Consider the following 23,952-nt stretch of genomic DNA (forward strand, 5'->3'; position numbering starts at 1 on the left):
GAGCACTGTCACATAGAGTATGAGATTATGTCGTGGTTCAACCAGATGGATTAACACTATTCCAGTATGCCATGGCTGTTGGATGCACCTGGTGAAAATCTCATCACATTATGATTTGAAAGTCCCCTTTGATTTCCCACTACATTAGGACACATGTTGGATCTGCAGTACTTTACTTGCTTCTGTACAGCATACAGAGGCATGGGGTGATAATGTTTAGAACACCTCAACTGTGTGCTCCTCCATTGAGAGATGGGACTCCATGTCAATATTTGCTTTTCTGCACCTTGATTAAACATTGACCACTAGTGAGTGCATGAGAATACAAGGGATGCTGTCAATACTAGCTAGTACTGAACATAATCTGAACACTCTATCACATTTATCACATTTACAGTTGATGCACTGCACACCCCTTTGGCAGATCTACCTCCCCAGAGCAGGGAAAACTGTGGTGTGTGAAAGCATAGCAGAGACAGAGATGGCAGGAGAGAAAGAGCAAAGAGGGTAGTTAGACAGCCCACGGAGTGCTGTGAGTGTACTCTCCCTTCCGTTATTGATTTCTGTCCTCTCCATGAATCCGTATATTACTTTGAATGTCAAATCATCGTATGTGATATTGACAGCTACCGAAGGCTATTAGCACCATGTTGTGGATGACTTACATATGAAGCTTCAGTCAAGAGGCTTAAGAGATACACCGTTCAAATATATCTTTATGACACCTAGAATAGGGAGCATTTAGAAGGAATGAGTTATGGAAGACAGTGATGGTAATGAATGGCAGGTTTTAATTTGCTAATAAGCACGTTTGTGAAGAAAGACCTTTGGCAGGTAATTGTAACTGTTTGTATAGTGCGTATACACAAGTGAAGTGCTTCAAAGTGTTTCAAGCCGGGAACGGAACAAGGGAATACAGTCGTCATTCTTAGGCTTTGAGGAGTCTGAATGACCTAATAACAATAACTTGAATACTAGGCACAGAGGCATATCTACAAGTGAAGTGCTTGACAAAGGGTGAGGGCAGAAAATGTAAAAATGAAAATAAAAAGGGGTGGGTGAAAAGCAAAGGGAACATACAGGTCATGAACTAATGTACTGGTCTGGCGAACATTTCAAGATTGCTTGGTAGTTGTTCATCCAAGGCACCTGTTAAGCACAACCAAAGCACAACCAAAATTATAGTGGGCTGGGGGGAGACAAGAGGGAGGATTGGACAGGCAGACTTGCTCGGACAAGAACATACAAGGTTGAATAAGTGCCTAGAACAGGAAGTGTGAGGGAGGGGGACAAGTGTGCCCAGTCCCTCAGGGGCCAGGGTTAACTGTAGAGTAGTGCAGCTTAAGATGAAGAGAGGTAGAGAGGCTGTTCCAGAGAGAGGCAACTGCAGAGGATAGGGATCTACCCCCGCTGAGTGAAGGGCTCTAGAAGGAGAGTATTTGGGGAGAGTGTGTTGTAGATAGTAAGGGCCCAGGCTCCAGAAAGCCTTGTGGACTATGCAGAGGGTCTTGAACTTGGTCCTTGCAGCCACAGAGAACCAGTTGAGAGATTTCAGCCCCAGAGAGATGCAGTCCCTGATCTTGAGGCCAAGGATGAGTCTAGCGGTTCTGTTCTGGATAAGTTGAAGTGGTCGAAAGAGTAGAAGTAGGAAGATTGAGAAAGTGACTGTTGCAGTAGTCCAGTCTGGTGCAAAGCAGGGCTCTGGAGATGTGAGCCTCTGGTGGAAGGTGAGAAAAGGCAGAATAACTCTGAGGAGGTGCAGCTGGTAGTGGGACTTTTTGGACATGTCAGAGATCTGAGAAGAGAAGGAGAGAGTAGAGTCAAAGATGACACCAAGATTTTTTGCCTCACTAGTGGGTGGGGCGCTGGACCAAAGAAGGCCGGCCAGAGGACAAAATCTGTCTTGCTGGCATTAAGCAGAGGTTGTTAGCAGCACTCCAGGATTGAATTGCGGACAGACAGTCAGGAATGTGCGAGGAGGAGGTAGATGCCCAGGGTAGGGAGAAAGAGAGCTGTGTGTCATCCGCATAGCACTGAAAGTTGGAGGTGAAAGCAGAGATTTTGTGGGCCAAAAGGACCATGTAGACATTGAAGAACCAGGGGAATAGATTAGATCCCTCAGGGACACCACAGGTAGAGAAGTTAATAGCTGAGAGAATGGACCCAAGTTCCACCTGGAACGGATGGTCAAAGAGAAAGGAAACACGCCAGGCCCGGGCCTGATCTGTGATGCCCAGGGTATAACAGAGACCTGAGATCAGGATGTTGTGGTTTACTGTATCAAAAGCAGAGGAGAGTTCAAGAAGAATGAGGACAGGGGGAGAATTGGAGTCAAGGTTTGAGAGCAGGTCTTCACGGGTGTTCAAAAGAGCTGTGTCCATGCCTCTGGATGCTCTAAAGCCAGACTGATGGTCATGGAGACAACCATCCAATTCAGTGTGGAGGCTAAGTTGAGAGATAGCCAACTTCTCCAGGTGTTTGCCCAGGAAAAGGGTGATGGAAATCGGGCAATAGTTAGCCAGCATGGGGGTTTTGCAGAGGGTTTTTTGAGCAGAGGGTGCCCCTGAGAGCGCTTGAGAGAAGTGGGGAAGACTCCAGTGGCAAAGGAGAGATTGCATAGTTCCACCAAGGCTGGCACTAGGGAGTCAATGTTGTCCTTGATGGTTTTGGAGGGCCAAGGGTCTATCTGTTTGGAGGAGGCTATCATAGACCAGACTTGTCTAGACACCTCTTTAGGTGTGACAGGAAAGAGGGAGGAGAGAAGGGGGGAGAGGCAGGTGCAGTCGAGGGTGGTCCAGAAGATGATGATATGATATGATATTTTATTTATATCGTGCTCATACACAGGTGTTCCAGAGCGCGATACTAGTGGTTGCAGAAGAGAGAGAGGAAAGGAAGTCCTGTGTTTTGGCAGTGAAGTGTGCAGTCAGGGCCCCCAAAAGGGCCTGGGTGGATGCAATAGAGGATGCTGCTGCAATAGGGTTGGCCAGCTCCTTAGAGACTTTGAAAAGTTTGTCCATATTGTTGGAAGCCGCAGAGATACAGTCTTGAATATGGACTCTTTTCTTGCACCAAATGCAAAGTTTATATTGCCTTTGCAGGAGGCGGTAGGCCAGCTTATCAGAGGGTGCATTTGAAGATACCCATTTCTGCTTCAATGCCCTGCACTTGCGTTTAAGCTCAGCTAGTTCAAAGTCATACCAAGAGTTGCACTTTTTGGGAGGCTTCAGTCGGACTCTCAGAATAGGGGCAGGGATATCTAGAGTGTTTTTGTAATGGAAAGGTGAAAGTTGGAGAGGGAGGTGTCAGGGTGGGGGTCAGCCAAAAGAGTAGGTGGAGGGGAGTAGATGGAGGCAAAGGCATCCACTTATTTTCTTTTTCATGGGTCGGAAGCCCTTGTAGGTGGGTGGCTGTGCATGGTGTGCCAATGTTAAAAGAGAGGAGAGCTTCAGATGAGAGGAAAGAAGAGAATAAACTGTCCATGAGAGTGGAGTAGTGGGAGGGATAGAGAGGTATGTCTGCGGAGATGAGTGCATCCAAGGTGTGGCCAGCAGTGTGTGTTGGACCAGAGGGTAGAAAGGAGATAGAGAGCAAGTTGCATAGGTTGCAGAAAGTTTGAGAAGAGTCAGGAGAGTCCAGATGGATGTTGAGATCCCCCAGTAGAGGAGTTGGGAGGCGGAGGACAAGAGAGAGGATGCCAGGTCAGCCCATTCCAAGAGGAAAGTGTAGAATATCACCTCGGACGATAGAAGATGGACAAAGTAAGGAAGTAGATAGGGAAGAGAGAGAGTTTACAGACCAGGCATTCGAAAGAGGAGTAGGCCTGATTGGGAATTGTAGATACAGGGATCCACTCAGGATAGATCAGGGCAACTCCCCCTCCTGTCCTGGTGATCCTGAGCTCAGAGAGGATCATGTAGCCTTCAGGGAGAAGAGTGCCAAAGCTTGTGACAGAGCTATCCGTAAACCAGATCTCTGTGAGAGCAAGAACATCAAGGTCCAGGAGTTCAAGGACGTGGCAAATGTCAGAGGAGTGCCTGACTGCGGAGTGAGAGTTAAGTGTGACAACGTGGAACAGGTTGCCATTTTTGAGAGATGGGGGGGCTTCATGGGACAGAGGTCCCAACCATACGTGTTGCATGTGCCAAAGTGGTAGACGCATGCATGTGCCAAAGTGGTAGATGAAAGAGAAGGCAGAGGGGTAGAAGATGGTGCAGGCAAGGGAGCCAGGACAGTAGAGCAAGATAAGGAAACCAGTGGAAGAGGGGCTGCCGTGGACAGAGGAGCCCCAGATGTGTTGGCAGTGTGTGGCAAGGGCACCAGCATGGGTGAGGCTGAAAAGGTCAGTGCTGTGTGTGTGGGCAAGGAAGCCAGGAAGGTAGATGTCAAAGGCGCCATAGTAAGAGAGGTGGTGCAGTAAGGTGGAGGCAAGGCAATCAGTGAGCCCATAAGTGCAGTTGGCAAGGCAGCAGTGAGAAGGACGGTGGAACATTGATAAGGTTGATAAGGCAAGGAAGGATCCTATCAAAAAGAAGAGGTTGGGTTGAGGCCCTTGTACCAAGATGGTACCATTTTGATAGACATTAATGATGACCCTTGAAGTCGAGGAGGAGGAAAAAAGGACCTCCCAATGGGTGCCACCATTGATGTGTGAGGAAGAGTAGGGACAGAGCAGAGCAAACCATATTAAGAGTTCATAGGTTGGGGGAAGGAATGACAAAGAGGATGTCGGTGAGAGTCTCTCTGTCGACAGCACTGATGTAGGTGTCAGCGATAGGCAGGCCAGGGTTGGAGCCAAGCAAGTCTTTCTTAAGTTTTTTCCTACCAGACGTGGTGAGTAGTGAAGGGTAGGAGATAGAGAAGCAGCTGATGAAGATAGGAGCGATGCAGAGCGCCATGAGGGGGCTCAGGACGTGCTACAATTAACCTGGATGATCAGCTGGGCACACAGGAGGGAGGGAGTTGAAAGGTGGGGAGACATAACAAGGAAACCCAATGGAACAGAGAGCAAGCGGAGTATGTAAGATTTTAACTCTCCAGGCTAATAAACATAATGGGAGTACACCTAATTTCGATTTTGAAACAAACAGTCACAATCTATGCGTGGGGAAAGCACATCTAATTTCAATGTTTAAACAGTCACAATCTGTGCATGGGGAAAGCACATCTAAGTTCGATTTGTAAACAGTCACGATCTATGCGCGGGTAAACACACCAAAAAACGAATGTGCTGACACAGGTTTTACAGGCAGCAGCACAGAATGTGGCAATGTTGAGGGAGCACCATAGGAGAAGGAGTCACATATAAGAGGAAAACGAATCTCCCTTGTCAGGGTTCATAAGTCAGTATAGATGAAGCAGAGAGAAATGCCTGGAGGCAGAGGGCATGAGTCCAGGAGAGATGCAGCAGTCCAATGGGCAGCATCAGTACTCACGTGATGGCTGGAGGGATGCCACAGTCCAAGGCAGCTGGCATGCAGTGCCAAGCATTTCTTGAGGTAATCTTGAAATAAGGATTGAGGGTATTGGGTGCAGCTCTGCGTTGGTTGCATTGACTGTGGATTACTATTTCAGGGATGGGAACATGGATTCAAATGTGATGAGAGTGACAGTTTTGTTGCGCCCCAAGTTAAAGAGGCAAAATAGTTAGGGAAGGGGGAGGGAAGAGGGCTTTGATCCTTAGAAACATTGGGTAATACAGGAAAATTAAGTTTGAGGGAGAGTAATAGGTGGAAGTTCAGCACAGCAAGGGTCTTGCATTCCATTGGGAGCACAAGATTCAACGACTTGATTAGTGGAAGGGAATATGAGTGCAAAACATCCAATTGTGTGACAGACAGCACAGTTCAGTGTCATACAATATTAGCATGTGCGAAATATCACTGTCCAATGAAAGAACCACAAGCAGACAAAAGACTGGTGTCTTCATAGAGATAGCATTCCAATAGCCAAAATTGTTCATCCAAATCAATTGTTCAAGGACCAGGACAAAGGGACAGTACAGCATAAAAAAACATGCAGACGTGTTCTGAACTGCGTAAGCAGGGCTAGTAGTCGGACAGGAATTTTAAATATTCATAGTGCCTATATAGTGCAGACCCAATATCACCATTGGTTCTAAAAAGCTGACATAAAAAAGGAGGGTCTTCAATTGTTTCCCAAAGACCTCAGGGTAAAGGGAAGGTTATTTCACAGCAAGACTCCTGCAGTCCTCGGTGGTGCCAGCCACGTATTTCTTTTCTTTAGCAAGTGCCAGCCTGCGAGAGAAGGTGTTTGCAGATATTAAGAGCCTAGTAGGGCAGTACTTGATGAAATACTGTTGGAGGACCTCATTAAGCACATTGGATAATGGCCAGAGTACACAAGTAACCTAATCATGTAATGGTATCTGGGCTTGCTTTAAGACGTGGATTAGCCTAGCAGCTTTTTTCTGGATGATTTGCATAAGGTGCTTCAGGACCTTGGTTAGACACAAATACACATTGTTTCAATTGTCAATACAGGAGACAACGTATGCTTCATCCATCTTTGCTTTCTTGGATATTTTGGGCCTAGTACAATGCATTTCAGCATTTGGACTTCTTGGTTTGAGAGGAATTGGAGAGGAAAAGCTTAGCTTGATTTCAAACATAAGGCGCACATTTCTTTCTGTAGTGCAAGGGTTGTGACAGCTCCATGGGTAGTCGACAAAGTGCACCCAGTGAAGAGGGGATGTTTTGATATGCTGATGCATACAAATGATCAAACATCCCTGTAATCATGCTAAACAAACAAGCTGATGTAGGAGCTCTATCTTGAGTTGGATTACAAAAAGGCAATGAAATCTGGGTGACTTCACTGTAAACTTGGATGGATGCAACATATGGCGCACTTGGAAATGCTGGACAATTGAGATAAGTGTTAAAGAGCGATGGAGAAAGGAAGTATCCTTGGCAAAAACCACTGGTCATAGATGAACCTATTTGAAGCTCTCTACAATAGTGGCAATAATAAATCCAATTGAGACCACAACCCTTAATGCCAAGGGAATCTCTGAGCAGTAAATAAGGGTGATTTGGGTCATAGTCTGAAATGCCACCGATAATTCAGGGAGAAGTAGGCTCAATGGATGCATATGTTGAAGTAGTGCAGTAGATCATCCCTAATTGAAAGCCCAACAGATGTCGTTCCTCTATAGGCCTGTCACCCAGGCTGGCCATGAAACAACTGATTTAACTCTGATGTAGCACACCAGCTATTTTCTCAATGCTTTTGTTAATGAAACGGGGGTTAGAAATGGGTATGTAGTTGGCTGGGTAATCTGATGGTTTGCTCAAGAGAGGGGTGAGGTAGAGCCCAAGCTCAGTGGGCCATTGACAAAAAATGCCTTGCTGGGTGCCAGGGCTTCACCTTTACTTGTAATCATGCTAGCTAGGCAGTGGTGCCGCTGTTTGGATGACACAGACTGGATTCAATTGTTCACACTTTTTCCTGGGAATAAAGAAAGAAGGATTTTCAATCAGTTGCTGAGATGCCACAGGATCTGGTGAATATTTCAGTTAGAGGAAAGATCTTTGCACATTTTTAAAAGATCTGACAACATATTTGGTGCCACCATCATGTGTTTATGTAAGCAAGATTACTTCTGCTGCCCAACAGATACCGAGTTGCCTTTTGCCTGCATCAAACAATTACTTGTATCCTCATTTAATTGAGTTTTCCCCCACAGATGTTCAAGAGTTTCTTTCTTGTCATAAGATCCAAAACTGTTGTATACCAGTTGTTCCTTTTTTTAATGCTGATGTGTCCTATGAGGACAAGGATTCCAGTAATCTCATCGTGTAGCTCGGAAAGAACCTCATCAGGGAGTCCCAAAGTGAAAGCTGAGCAGTTCAAGCTTTCAGCAAACTGGGCGGTGATTGCATGCCTCATGGGTCAGAGATGTTAGAGCTCAATGCATTGAGTCAGATGATGGGTTGGCCCAGATGTAGTAAGCCTGGTGGTAAACGGGTGATGGTCCTAACAAGAGCATGGGGTAACAGTGATGTTTTCCAATGGGAAAGGCTCACAAGTATGTACGACATCAATGAAATCACCACCCAAATGAATTGGAGCAGGACCGCAAAGGAAATAGCAGCAGCCTAACCGATGTTGGTGAAGAATATCTCACCGTTTTTGGCCTGCAGATTAGCCTGATCCTGGTACACCGACTGAAGAACAGGGAAGCATCCCAAACTGGCTTATGCATGGTAACGATGGTAAGGGGGGTATTAGAGTCCAGTGAACATTTGCAAGTAAGCACAGTGAACATTTTTTAGCCAGAAAATAAAAGAGTGTCAACCAGAGTGGTGTAGTTATCAGAAAACCATGTCATCACCAAAACATCCATGTCCCAGCCTACAGGAGTGCATGGATTTCAGCCAGATGTTTATTGGGTAAACATGCATTTTAATGTTGGATTTGGGGGGATATTTCTCTCATGTGAGTATAGTAGGCAAAACCAAGAGAGCAAAGGAGCCCAAGGACGACTTGGTGAGAACCTTCTGCTCATCTGGGGTGGGGAAGTGTAACACACATTTAAGGGCTCAGCAGCAGCTGGCAAAAGCCACGGATCTCCCAGAGATGGACACCCAAAGACGAAAGTCAGGAATAATAGAGTTGAGGGCAATTAGTTTATGATGCTTCCCCAGAAGCATTATATGGCCATTTCTATCTACGTTGATAATCACTTTTAAGCATAAGTGAGATAAAAAGATTGCCATTCTACCTAATATCCCTGCTGATCTAAGGGCATTCAGTGGTGGAGACAACATATAGCATGACTGTCAAGGCCATGGGTAAAGAATAAAATATGAGTTATCAGTTCCTTAGATGAACAGCGCATATATGTATTAGCCAGTGGCAGCACTAGATTACATCAAGAAGTATGCTTTTTTAGGGGTTTCATGCAAACCTAGAAATACAGTAATTGGGTGAGTCATTTCAAACCATTTGGGAAAAGATTATAGCAGACATAATGGTGATACAGTACAAACATTTGACAACAATGTGTGCATGTTTGTGTTTAATCAGGTCAGGTAGTAGTTTATCCAGAATTAACTCATCACAAGAAAGAAATTGGAACTTAGCAATGTTCACTAAATATTCTGGGCAACACAATGGAGAGTTGACTGAAATTAGGACAGCAAGAATGCAAGCATGATGGGGCTCTATTGTGTCACTTATAGCACTCAGATGGAAGATTATCGCACTTGCCATTGCACAGATAGATCTTGAAGTTGCACATCTTCATCATCAGTTGTGACTCCCTTGTAAAGCACACATGACCAAGAAGACACACAACATGGTACCAGCTCTCATTCCTGCACTGAATAATCCTTCCACCCCGCTTCATACTTCAGATCTGTCATCCCGGCCCTGATGCCCTCCCACCTGGTTGATGGCTCCACACTTCTGGCGGTGTCCAGCATGTCACAAAACTCCTTATCGCAAGACTGAATGCATTACTTCACATTTCCCTACTCTGAAGGAACTACAGTGTTTACCCTTACAGGTTCCAATCACCTGCCATATCCAAGATGCCATCATACTTAGCTGAAAAAAGCACCATCTCCGGAGGTCAAGGCAAGAACCGGAACTGCAATTTCACTAGACAGTAATCAGAAAGTGCAAGCGAAGGCTATAAAACAAGCATTCTACTGCTATGCTCCCACAATCTTGAGCACACTTCCTGCTAACATCAGGCTGGCTCCTTCCCTCCTGTTATTCATGAAAGATCTAAAGACCCTGCTCTTCAAAGAACACTGCGCCAACTATATACTGACAAGACAGTCCCCCACTTTGTTTCACTCTCTTCTTTGTACAGAACTAGGTTGCTTTTGAGACACTTTCACACTATATAAATTACCTACATATGTATTTGATCAACACAATGCAGAGGAAAAGTAGGAGAACGACTACCCTCTAACACATGTGTGAGTGTAACAACCACATTTAGCATTAGGGTTCTAGGTATAGGACCAATTATTAAACAAACATAGGTGCACCTAGAATCAGTACATGGAATTGAAGAGTATCTGGTCATTTCATCTAAAGCATTACCATCGAATGCCATTCAATTGAAAAAATATGCATCAAATTAGTTTAGTTTATTTATTTATAATGCGCACCAGACCCAGGGGCATCAGGACGCAAAAGATAAGGAGATGTTCAGCTTAGTTACAGGGTACATAGGTACATGAAATACAGGAAGAAATATAAAAGAATGTCAAACATAATACATTATACATGTATATACAGTGTAAATTAAATGGTCGAGTAGCATAGTATTGGGGTGAGCGCAATACATCCGGAAAGGAGTTCAAGTAGACAAGCACATAGTAAGCGAATCAGAGAGCAGAAGGGTAGGCGTCAAGAGAGAGGTGTTAGTCTGAGTGATTATTTATCATTTTTTGTAGCCAGTTGGTCAGATTCTGTCTGAATTTAGAGAAGGGCTGGGGTTCTCTAATGCCAGGAGGTAGGGAATTCAACAATTGCACAGCCTTAACTGGGAAGCTATGTCCTCCTATAGTTGAGAGTCTGAATCCTGGAACTTGGAGGCAGTTAGAGTTGGCTCTTCTCGTCGGTCATATTCTGTCCGTGAGGTATGGTGGTGCATTATTATGACAGAACTTGTGAGTAAGGGAGGCAATCTTAAGTTGGATTTTATCAAAAGTGGATAGCCATTTGTGTTGCAGAGGAGATATGCTCATTTCTATTGATTTTAAGAGCTGCTCTCAGGGCATTGTTCTAGAGAACCTGTATTTTATGGATAGTGTGTTTGTTCGCTCCAATGTAGAGTGCATTACAGTAATCCAGTTTGGAAAGTGTAAGAAGCTCTGGCAAGTGTAAGGCAGCTGTCTGTGGATAGAAATTGTTTACTGGCTCTGATAAGTTTGCATGTGTATGCAGTAGCAGAGGCTAGGGAGTTGACTTGTTTAGAGAAGTTCAGGGTGGCATCTAGGTAAAAGCCTAAGGTCTTCACTTCCTTTGCTACTTTTATGTTATTGCCATCAATATTGAAGTTGGCATAATCAGGGCTAAGTTTGGATATGTAGGTCGGGGTTCCTAAGATAATAAGCTCAGTTTTGTCATCGTTGTCATCGTTCAGGCATAGCCCATGGGTGGCCATCCATGCCTGAACGATGCTGTAGATTCTATTCACTAAGGCCAGATCCACTGCGTAATCTCGTGAAAGCGGAAGGAGGATCTGGGCATTGTCTGCATAGTTCGTGTAGGTGATACCCAAATGGTCCATTTCGTCGAAGAGGGGCTTAGTGAATACGCTGTACAGTGTGGGTGACACACAGGATCCCTGTGGTACGCCGCAGGTTATAGGGATCGGGTCTGCTGAGGTCGATGGAGAGAAGACTCTCATGGTCCGGTTGCTCAGAAAGGACTCAATCCAGGTTATAGCCTCCTTAGAGAAATGAGCTGCAAAGTTTAGGTGGCTGCATAAGACTGTGTGGTCAACCAAGTCGAATGCAGCTGAGAGGTCTAGAAGGAAGGGTAGGGCTGCTTGGCCTTTATCTCTAAACTCATCTATTTGGGCCTTAAGATCAATTAAGGCTGTCTCCGTACCATATTGAGGGCGGAATCCAGATTGACAAGATCCGAGTAGGAGGTTAGATTCTAGGAAGTTCTGTATTTCAATATAGGCCACTTTATCTAAGATTTTTAGAAGAAATGGTACGGTCGTGATGGGCCTGAAGTTCGTGGGAATAGCCGGGTCAAGGGTTTGCTTCTTCAGTGATGGCAGTACCCAGGATTCCTTCAAATTGTTAGGGACAGTACCTGTGGTGAATGAGGAGTTGATGAGTTTGGTTATAAAGGGCGAGTGTTCTCTCGGAGCATCCTTAATAAGTTGTGCCGGGCATTGATCACCCTTGCAATTGGACGGTTTAAGTCCCAGTATGACCTTCTCCACCTCAATGGGCGATACTTTAGAGAAGTTAAAGCGTGTTTCTTGTTTATGATGTGGTGGGGGAGCTATGCTCTGAGGGGTTTGAGGCATTAGAGAGGCTTTCTTGAGGGCAATTTTGGTCTGTAAATTGGCGACTTTATTGGTTAGGGCAGGTTGGATACTGGAGCACCACTTTTTGTCTTTGGTACAATTTTCTTGTGGTACAATACGTGTTTCCAGTTCTTTCAGAATACTGAACAATTCTTTGACACTAAATTTAGATTGAGAGATTCTGTTATTATAAGTCTCCTGTTTGGCTGATAGGATGTCTTTCTTATAATTGGTTGAGACCTTAGTCAGGTTTAGTTTGTTTTCAGCTGATGGGGAGAGTCTCCAAGCAGTTTCAAGCTTTCTTTTGAGTAGCCTAAGGTTTTTTAAATGAGGGGTGAACCAAGAGTTGAGATGTTTTTTAGGTTTGCTATTCCTTAATTTGAGCGGTGCGATATAGTCGAGGGCTGAGTTCATAGCTTTGTTGTACTGTTCAACTAGAGAGTTTGGGTCCATATTGTCTGGTACCGAATTAAGTTTGGGTATTATGTGGGGCAGGAGTTTTTGAACTGTCATGAGTATTTTTGTTCCTCTTAAGTACAGGTGGGGCAAGCGAGGACTGGGCCGTGGCAAGGTTAGTTGCCAATGTGAATAATAGGAGATGGTGGTCAGTCCAGATCTGAGGAACAGTAGCCATGATATTTACCTCACAGTTATATTCTGCTATCCAGTCGAGAATTCGACCTTTGTAATGCGTGGGTAAGTTAACTTTCTGGGAGAATCCAAGCTCTTTCAGAGTCATGGCAATGGCAGTTGAGTGGGTATCCTTAGTATTGTTGTAACCTAGATTAAAATCACCTAACACTAGTGTTTGGGAGGTATTTTTTAGATTATTGGACAGGGTCCGTAGAGATATCTTCCGAGAAGGTTCCTATGGGACCTGGTGGTCTGTAGATAAGAAAGATATTTAGTGTTTGTGAGTTGGCAGTGGCTATTTTGACCGTGTGGCATTCATAGGATTTCATAGTGGGAGTTGTGACAATTCTCATGTCTAAGCTAGTCTTGGCTATAATTGCTATTCCTCCACCTCGAGAGACGTGTCTATCTTCTCGCAGGATAGTATAGTTATCAGGGACTGCCAGCGATAGGGCAGGGCCTGCCGCATCATGTAACCAAGATTCTGAGATGGCCAAGAAGTCTGTTAGTATAATATCTGATATCTCAGTTGCAATGGCAACTAGAGACCTAGCGTTTATGAGAGCTCCTTTAAGGTTAGGTCGCTGGCTTTCTGGTGTGGGGGTGGTGCTAGGACTATCTTTGGACGTTCGTTTAGTCCGGTTCAGTGTGGATCTTTTGTGATTGGTAAGACTCGTATTAGCCTCTGCAGTTGCTTTTTGAAGTAGGTGCTTTTTTAGGTGGTTTAATTGTTCAATTTTTTGGGCCGGTAACTCATACAGTTTGGATAGGCGAGCACGCAATCTTAAATTTCTGTCAGTAGTCTTACATGGTATCTGTACGGTCGAGTATTCTTGATACTGGTTCGTTTTATGTGCCGTATTATGCTTTTGTGTGTCTAGCATAGTAGGGCAGATGAGATAGTTGGAAGAGGTCATGGTGCATGAGGGCAGGGTGCTAGTTTTAGTGGGCTGTTAGTCTGTAATGCTAGTGTGAGGGAAAGCAAATGTAAAGCGGTAACCAGACTATCATAGAAAGGGTGACTATTGGGAGTTTGCTTGGACCGTGAATGTACATTCTGGTAAAAGGCATGTTTTTTCAAGGTAAAGGGTTTAGTGTTGTTTCTAATGGGTTTTAAAGGGTAAAAAACAGGGTTTTGGGGGACCTCCATTTAAAAAAAAAAGGAAACAACATGCATTCAAAAGGTAATTTTTTCGATGCATTTCTTTAGATGGAATGGTCATTTGATGGTAAAAAGTTGATGGAATTACCATAAACCAGAATGAAGGCATAAATGCAGAAGTGTGTATAAAGGACAGGTACAATGAGTAAAACAATACTTAATCTAATTGTGTTTAGAGATTAAGATAGTGTGCTCAACAGACAGTAAAATACATTAATCCTAGTAATTTTAAAATGTCATATTCAGGTACAACAAAAGGCAGGTTGAGACTGTGACAAATAGTTTTCTGCCGTAGATGAGTACTTGGATGAGTTGAGGCTAAACTGGAGGACTCTGTAAAAGACTGCTCTCCCAGCAGGGCCCAACAAAATCTTCTCAAGTGATGATCTAAAGATGTTTCAAGATAATTCAAAGAGGCTGCATGGGATCCTTTCTTTTAAAGGTGAATGCCCACAGGTGATAGGACTAAAGCTAGCCTGCTTTAAGGATCCAATCCGTGCTCTTGAAAAGAGTGGACGTTGCCCTTCTGACATCACACCCAAAGTGCTTTGTGCTACAGAAAGTGGAGGGGACAGGAAAGAGAAAGAGAGTCAGGGAGAAGCGAAATGGCAGAATTCTCTGCAAACTGTACAAGTCTCTCCCTGGCTACACTTCCCCAGCCCCTCCCTTCTTAATAGAAGCAAAGGTATTTAGAAATGCAGACCACTTGTGTGAGTCCTGGCTCTTTGTGAATGGGTGTGCCCTTAGATTCCTGTTAGCAGGCCAGCATCCTGTGGCATGGCTGTTCCGGGGAGAAGAGTGTTACCTTCCCCTTGCAAAGGAACTAAGAGAGGCAATCCCACAAGGCTACTTTCCTGCCGGTAGGGCAGGGTTTAGCCTTCCTAGGGGAATAGACATAACCCTTCCTCAGCTGAACCGGGACCACAGGGCTGACGCATGTGCAATATCAATTAAATGTAGCCGGGATAATTCAGAGAGATGCGGGCCACCATACCCTAATTCAGGTATGGCTTATTTTTACAGTTTTGCATGCCACCAGGACAGGACCATCAGAGTTATGCAGTTTTTGGAACAGGGGTGCATAATTTAAATGCAGCTCCTGCTCGGCAGAGACTTGGTTGTCACTGCAGCTATCAAGAGGGAACCTGTGATTTCTGGACCTGCTCTGTGCAACTGGTAGAGCAGGTGGAGCGATTCAGGATATTAATGTCGCAGGGCACACGTACACATTATGCCTCTGGCATGGAACTTATGAGAGTGGAATCTGATTAGCAAATGTACCTTTCAGAGATGGAATTACCTGCATTATTTTATCATTTAATAAAAGTCAGGGATTTCACACCCTTGCCAAATGTGAATTCACTGGAGAGACATATACAGCACAAAACTGTAAAAGTTTCAGTAAAGTCTCAGTAAATTTCAGATAGGCCCAACAATATGAACCAAGAGAGTTGGGCTTTTGCTGCGTTGGCAAGGATATCATTCCAGACAGCAAGTGCCATGTTTGGGGAGGGAGCCTGATTGAACAAAAATCTAGAATATTATTTTGTTCGATAACATCCACAATTGTATGGTAAACATTTTCTCCAGGACTCTTTTTTGATTTCTATTTGTTGTTATTGTTTATGGTTTAACAAGTAAACTTTACAACTGTTTCAGGACTCCAGGACTGTTGCTATCCATGATGAGTTGACAATAGACCTAATTTGTTTATCAACAGTGATTCCAAATAGATTTTTTTTCAAAAGTGTGGAGATAAAGACCTTCTTGAAGGGAATAGTATTGGCACCGTGCAAAAAGGAAAGATTAGCTACTTAAGTGACCTTTTTGACTATGTATGGTGCCAGGCTAAGCGCTACAAAAAACTAGGATAACATCTAAGCTAAGTTGAGCAGGTTTAAGCTTTTGAAGTAGGAATACAACTACTTATTAAGATCTTATTTGCTAGAAAGCTACCAGAGAAAAAGTAGTTGAAGTCTTTGAGACTTCCGCAGACCCTGCGACAATGCTGCTGTCAAGAGAGTTGTTCGGACTAGGTGTTTTTCGAAGTCAGTAGGAGGCAATGCCTGTTCAGAGAAAGGAGACAAATTAAGTTATTTGGTGACAATGGTATGTTTTGTTAACATAGAACCTTGGTGGACAATTTAGAACTAAGTAAATAACCTACTTGTTGCTGCTCTCCTTTTGTTGCATTTACTGAGACGTTTAGAAGCAGGGTTACTCTCTCAGTGATGGAAAGATGGATTCAAATAGACAGTGATGAGAGTGACAGCTTTGTGTGCCCAATAGAGGGAACATGTTAAGGGGAGGGTGAAATAAAGAGCGTTCTGAACCTTAGAAGCCTTGGGACAAGCAGAAATATTAAGTGCAAGGGTACAGACTGAATTTAAAAGAGGAAGGAGGCCAATGTTAACCAAGGCTGCCGTAGGGGAAAATCCTAGAGGAAGGACAATTTTTCAAGTCAGAATTAAATAAGAGTAATTGCAGCACGTGATTGGTTGTTAATGTGGAATTCAAACATTTTTTTTTTTTGTTTTGTTTCTCTGGGAACATTCCTGCATTAAAAATGAAGGAGAGGAACAGAAGAAATACATTATGAGCAAGGGTGCATACTTATGAATATTGTATTTATTTTAAGCTATATTAAGAGGGAGTACAAGCAATCATGGAAACACATTAAAGATGATTTTCAAATTCTTTCAGTTATTTTCTTTTTCCAGGAACGAACCGAAATGCCAACTATCAATATGCTATTTTAAATTTCACACATTGCTAAATAATTATCTATGTTTTTGTTATATTTCTCTGAACATGATCAAACAAATAGCTCTATAGTTGAGCTGAAAAATGCTGAAATAAATCCCTCGTTCTGGTTTATTTGAGTTATAATCTAAAACTCGTATTTATCCTTTCTCTCTGTCCTTGCAGTTGGGCATCCATGGCTATGCGTTTGCAATTACCAACAACGGCTACATATTAACTCACCCAGAGCTGAGGCCACTGGTAAGAGCATTGTCATATCACCGATCTTTACACTGTGCACTCTAAAATAAAACCAGGCCTATTGGGATGCAACACTATATATAACATTTCATGCGTGGAATGTTTGCAAATATAAGTCTTAACAAAAAAACTGAGAAATGATCTATGTTTGATTATTGTTTCAGCAAGGCAATTTATTTAAACGAGGTTTATGCATGGTAGAAATGGTACTTTTGACACGTACCAACACTGTTTTCAAATATGCAAACTAGTGTATTTGCAATGGCAGGAATGAGAATCAGCGCCCAGTAACCTCAGGGTTCGGAGCGCGATATAAATAATAAACAAATGTGCATGCACAAACCTGCTGTAATTCTGCTATAGTCAATTTTTACAAGAAGCCAGTATCTCCGCGTATTTCCTCAGCAGTCTCCAAAATTAGGTGGTCTTCTTTTGCTCCTTTTCAGTGTATTGTCATGTGAAGAAGCCCCAGTGTTGCAGGCTAGCCACCAAGATATGGTGGTTGTTGTGAATGCCACTTTTAAGTGTTTGTTGTTGAAGTCGGACACTGCAATCATAGACGTATTTAAAACAAGGCCGAGGCTGGCAGATTGCCCGAGGAGCTGCATTTATTGCAGTTCATTTTCAATGTACTGTTTGTCATTTCTCAAACATGAAGCCAATTTTCTTTCTCAGAGTCTTGTTGAACCACAGCACTGCAAGTAATTTTGAGCTGTTAGCTGTCATTTTCTCTGACAGTAAAAGCGCTGGATGGCAAAACTTGTATATATGCTTCATATTTACAAAAGCTTTAATGTTAGGGTGAACTGTTTTGGAAAAAAAAAAAGAAAAAGGAAATGTGTACCAAACTCACCGTGCCTTTGGTATTTAGTGATTCAGTCATGCAACTCTCATAGACATATATTATGGACATAATGCTCTATGGTCATTCTCATCTTCCCAAAATGATCTTTAATATGCAAAACAGCCAAACGCCTATTGGTTGTACTGGTGCCACTTCGCATTATCTTTGGAGCTCTTTCGAATCAATTCACACATACACTATGTTAAGCAATCACTTTTATATTCAAATACACAATATGCATTTTTTTAAACCATTGCAAAAATTAGGGTATTCCCTTCAGAAAAAGAAAGGTTAAAAATGATGCATCATTTTATAAAATGTAATGCATGCCTATGCTTAAGTTAAGCACAGAGTTCCCACAGGTCGCACTGAAATGATGTTCAGAAGCAAGCACTAATTTCCCTCCTAGCTCCATATTTCAGAGGTCTGTGGCCGCCCAAATGGGGCAAGCATGCAATAGATCATAGAGAAGTTAAAATGGCCAACAGTAAATCTGAATGTGCAAGCGCATCAAGAAACCTGTGAAAGGTTACCCAAAGCCATAGAAGGGCGAGAACAAAAAATGTGTGCCAAAGGTACACACTGTTTCACAGCTGTAAAGGTGTCCCATAAAGATATCCATTCAGTCATTTTTACATTAACTGCTCAGTGCTAAGCAGGCACATGGCATCCCTGCTGGTTGTATCATGTGCCTTTGATGCCATTCTGCTGCATGCTCAGTGCTACCAGGAGAACCAACTGCAAAGTATGTCACACAATGCATAACACCCTTTTCTGTAAGCTGCAGGGAGAGATTGTATAAGTTGTGCTGTAGTTCCTGATAAATACTCCAAACCTGGAAGCTGCTGACAAGTTGACCACTGGAGCTGAAACTAAAGAAGGGGATAACGAAAATATATATTAGCCATTTCCAGTGACTGGAGAGCCTGCTGTGTTACCAGAGCCTGATGCAACCCTTCCTTACAATTGACCCTGGGGGGTCCCAAATGTGACGACTTCTAGCCAAAGGCTGGTGAGATCCACTAGTCTCAAGAAGTCCTCCATTTTGAACAATTCTATGACGTGCTGCAACCTTGCTGGGCCGCAAACCATCAATAAGGCCACAAGATTGAGTACAGTGCAAGCTCTTCCGATGTCCAAAGCCGTCCAGAGCTTGGAGTACTCCTGCTGGATTTCCAGGGATACGATTCGAGTCCCTTAAGTCCCCTTACCAGAGTGCAGGACCGAGAGAATGAAGAGAATCCAACCAGCAATATTGATTCTTCATCTGGCTGCTGTAAAAAGGTGCAAAATCCACAGAGCCACAGGAATCAATGAAGAAACCTTTTCTGGAAGCCTCCTCTGATGACTGCTGCTGCACATTCCCATCCAATATCCAGTTCTTTGGTCTCCAGACCAAGAATCCAGAAACTGGGTCCTGTGCTACTGCATGCTGAAGGCATCCACCCAGAAGCTCTTCTTTTCTCCTAAGGTACTGTGTGCCTTGGGTAATACTTAGCTTAAGTCTGGTATGCATCCTGTGAGCTTGAGTGGGTGATTTGAGGGGTTGAGTGTTTTCCCATACCACTTGCCCAAGCCTAGTGCTGGAACACACATAGGGAGCCATCTGTGAAGTCCTTGAACACTTTAACTAACTCTGAAAGTGAATACCTACTTGTTGAAGTAGATCTTCTACGGAACTTGGACCGTCCAGCAGCTGAACATTTTCTTAAACTGCCTAAAACTGGCACCTAGACCTCTAGGGTTCGTCCTCGGCCTCTGAGAGAACTCATGCAATAGACAAGGGAAAGACTGGATAAGAAAAGGATTCTGCCCTGAAAGTATAACAAGTGTAAATGTATGTACTTGCTAAAGAGGTTAGCGTGGTAACTGTATCTCTTGGACTGAAGAAGTTACACAATGTCATTAAGTTTATGCTTACCTTTGAGTTGCATTCTGCCCCTCTAAAAAGTAGACAAGTTGTCTTACTAACTTTGAATGGGGTTCTCCCTTCTAAAAAGTAATACGTGTTTGTACTGTTTTATCATTGCTTAACTGAATGAGTGTACAAGCTTACAAATAGGGTTTAGCTGCCTTGAAATGCATTGTCTCTTTTTTAAAGTGTAACACTGGATTTTGCTCACCCTGGTCTACTTCAGACAGAATCTAAAACAGTCTTTTAGTTAATACTTGTCTTTTAGTTGCTGGTAGCTCCTCCTAAAAGTATATAGGGCTTATTCACCTTGAATAGCTGCTGCTTTTCTAAACTTGTAACCCTGGGTTGTGCTTCCCTGCATTGCTTTGGTGCAATTCGAAAATAGTTTCATAACATTCTTACTTACTATATTTACACTTCTTAAAAGCATACTGGATATAACTATTAGATAAAAGATATGTATGTATCACTCTGATGTGCAGTATGTATCCTAACATGACAGGCAACATATAATTTGAACCCTTGCACCAAGTCCTGCATGCTACACACTCAGATGCACATGAATGGGAAGAGGAAGTGAAATCTGATTTCAAAGAGTAGTAGCATCACCCTGCCCAATGCAGATTCCCAGGTTGCACTCCAACCCGGGAGTGTGATACAGCCCTGTGTAATCCCTCCTCTCTAGCAACCTCCTTCCCCTGAGCTGTGTGCCGCATGCAGTTGTAGAAACCATCAATGTACTCTTCAAATGAGGCCACTTGAATTGTGCAGTCATGTACCTGCACGCTGACCCATTGCAAGTCTACTACACCTTCAATTCCTGGCCTAACGTGTCTCAGGATGGATTCTACCCTCACTGTTAGATGCTATGCAAGATATACACATTGGCTCTGCCACATTGCTCACCTTCAATGTCTATAATGAAGTCTCAATGGATGGCCACACAAGCAGATGCATGTGGCAGGTAAGCCATAAGTCAGAAAGGACAACTGTCAGGCAGATTGCAATGTCCTTATGTTCTTCCTGTAAATAGCATGTATCACCCTGATGTGCAGTGCTTATCCTGATGTGTCAGTTACATATACGTTGTACTAATACACAAGGTCCTGCATACCACACACTCAGATGTTTGTGAATGGGAAGAGGAAGAGGGCAGCATTGGTAAAGTGCCAATAACTGAGGTGTGAAAACTGATTTCAAAGAGTAGTAACATCACCCTATCCAGTGCAGTTTTCCACGATGCATTACAACCTGCGTGTGTGCCATAATCCTATGTAATCCCTTCTGTCTAACAAACTCCTGCCCATGAGATGTATCCTCCATGCAGTTTGCACCAACCATTAATGTACTCTGCACATGAGGCCACATGAATCATACAACTATATACCTGCACTCTGAACTAACAAGTCTACTATATATTCAATTCCTGCAGCATGCTTCTACAAGACTGTCAGCCTGCAGTCGGTATTATTTCTCAACCACACAGTTGGCATTTCTGTGGGCCCATTTCACAGCTGAAGTGAGGATGAGTGTAGTTAACTTGTTTACTACATTAATGTGAGATCCAGCAAACAGTCCTACTTAGCCCAATTAAGAAAACACGTTTACTACATCAACACAACAGTGGACTCTAAAATCACTGTCACAGACCCTGAAATAGCATTTGACCCTCCTTTGCAAGGTAAAGACATGCCATAACAACTGCCTCCACACATTTTCTGCCCACCACCCTACAAGTTAGTGTGAGGTGCATCACCCTGTTACCTCCCCTGGTTCGTATTGCACCACTCCATGGCCATGCACTGCCCACCACCCCCTCCTCATGCATGTCTCATATACCCTTAACATGCCCCTTGTTGTTTCATGAAGATGTTGGCCAAATCATCCAGAAAGTAATGTAGTCATTCACAGAATACCTATCTAAACGATGTTTGGTCACACACCCCTCACTATCAACTGCTCATGTTCACATTAATGGGAACCAGCAAGGCACAGCATACTTCACGCATCATCCACATACATACTTGTCATCTGGCCAGGTGTGTTGCATGCTCATGCATCATGGAGTGGCTCCTTGACATGACATAAATCAGGAAATATCATGAAAGACTAACATGATAGGAGTGTAAATGTAATGCCACACAAATTAGAAGCAACTCCATCACCCCTTACCAAAAACATGTGCATAGGAAAATCCTGAGGAGACTGACTCAAAGCAGTATGTCATGGATGTGTAACTAGTACCAGAAAGCACATTCATAGCTGATCGAGGAGACATGCACACACCTAATGATGTAGGACGATTCACATCTTAATTGACAGTGACCATCGGCCATTTATCACCATATTTAATATATATGCTCAAACCTACGCGTGCCACATCATGCCACTAGTGGGATGCATATATATTACCAGCCATGCTAATGGAAGACAGTACACAACGTTAGTTCAGCATTGGTGGGGGGCTGTGTGCAGCAGATGGAATGTGGAGTTTTTGGTTCTTGGGGCGCCCTCTCAGGTAGTGTGGGCACTAAATGAGGCAGGAAAGCTGAAATGACATTGGGCATTTGTTTGAACTTTTCCTGACAGACTGAACATAGGAATATCAATGTTTAATGGCACACTAACCTCTATGTGGGAGGCTGTAGCAATCCACAGTACCATATCAGTTGACTTCACTGATCATGTCTGCATGTCCGGTCCCCCAGTTCAATAATGTGCCAAGTAGCACGGGCAGTTGTGTAGAGGAGCAGCCAAATGCCTCTACAGGAAGTCCCACCCTCATTCTGCCTATATGTTGCAAACCAGAAATTGAGACATGTGCAACACCAGTAATGATACCGATACCACAACAAGCTTTTGAGATAAGGTATCCATTAAGAAAGACCTATGTGAAGAATCCTTGAAAGAAAGATGATATCCTGAGAAAATCGTCTGAAGAAGTGTGAAGATGCGAAAAGGAGAAGCTGGTGATGTCGTGAAGCATGAGAATGGCACACTGAGAAGGATGAACAGAAAAGAGAATGCATAGGTGATAGAGAATTTGCTGGGGAAGTAAAGAATCGAGAAGACTTGTATGTGCGGACAAAGATTGCACGAGTGTGAAGAACACTGAAGAAAATGCAAGCCGTTCAATAACTTTTTCATTTTTACTTTTACTTTTATGAATTTATACTGCACAGGCCCTGGACCTGTAGGCTTAAGGGTCAACAGGACACAAAAAGAAAAACAAGAGCTCCGCAGGCATGGACAGATTACAGAGGAGTATTAAAGCAGAGGCTGACCTCCTTAGCCAAACCCAAGTGTCTTCAGTTTTCTTTTGAAGACATCAGTTGAATCAATGCCTCCTAACTCCAGGGGAAGGTCATTCCAAGCCCTAGGGGCAGCAGTGTAAAAGGCTCCATTTGAGGCCTTTGCAGTCCCACACTTGGGGATAATGAGAAGATCCTGATTGCTGTATCTAATTGATCTTCCATGTGTTTTATTAAATAAGAGAGCCTGTAAATACGCAGGCATTCTTCCCTGCCTACATTTCTGAGTTATTACCAGTAGTCAAAAAAGGATTCTTGACTTAAGCGGTAGCCAATGAAGAGCTTGTTTTGCTGCCGACACATGGTCTCTCCGAAAGAGACCCATAACCACTTTTACAGCGCCATTCTGGGTAACCTGCAGCCTATTGCAAACAGATTTATTAATACCCAGGAGTAGGCTGGAGCAATAGTCAATTTTAGCTCCCACAATTGCGCTTGCAATTGTCTCTGCGTTTGCTTGAGAGATGAGTGGTCTAAGGTGGGCCAACAATTTGATGTAATAGGCACAAGTCGATACCAAGCTACACACATGCGACTTCATGCTAAGATGCTGGTCAAAGGTGACCCCCAGCGTTTTAACTTTCTCAAGAGGGGTTAATTTAGCAGCTCCTATATGAAATCATTCATATGCTGGTGCAATTTCTGTATCATATTGGGTGAGCCTACAACCAACAGCTCAGTCTTTTTCCTTATTCAACGCAAGTCTATTGTGGACCATCCATGTAATGATTTCCAGATAGAGGGATGACACACTGCTATCGTCTGCATAATTTGTTAATATCACTCCCACATGTGCTAACATGGCAAATAAAGGAACTGTGAGGATGTTGTATAAACAAGACGAGGTACACGAAACTTGTGGTACCCAAAAACCTATATCAATGGACATAGCTTCTGCTTCTCTAAAGAATACTGAAGGCAAGCGTCCCCAGATAGCATGACCCTCCCCGCAATGAGAGGCAAGAATGGACTCTCCCACAAATGGGAAAAAGGCTAGGACCAAGTGCGGGTGAACTTAAGGGAAGCTTTATCTAAGTCAAAATAGGGCATACA

General features: G+C 43.5%; 1 protein-coding gene across 4 annotated transcripts in view; it reads left to right on the forward strand.

Moving 5' to 3' along the window:
* The window catches only part of CACNA2D3 (calcium voltage-gated channel auxiliary subunit alpha2delta 3), a 3,251,448-nt gene that overhangs the window by 1,942,279 nt on the left and 1,285,217 nt on the right, over nucleotides 1-23,952 (forward strand). For all 4 annotated transcript variants that reach the window (XM_069643639.1, XM_069643642.1, XM_069643640.1 and 1 more), the window contains one exon: nucleotides 16,755-16,829. In XM_069643639.1, the coding sequence (XP_069499740.1) occupies nucleotides 16,755-16,829 (75 nt within the window). The remainder of the gene's footprint in view (nucleotides 1-16,754; nucleotides 16,830-23,952) is intronic.

Source organism: Ambystoma mexicanum, chromosome 2p, assembly GCF_040938575.1.
Source record: "Ambystoma mexicanum isolate Mex_15411 chromosome 2p, UKY_AmexF1_1, whole genome shotgun sequence".
Classification (NCBI taxonomy): Eukaryota; Metazoa; Chordata; class Amphibia; order Caudata; family Ambystomatidae; genus Ambystoma; species Ambystoma mexicanum.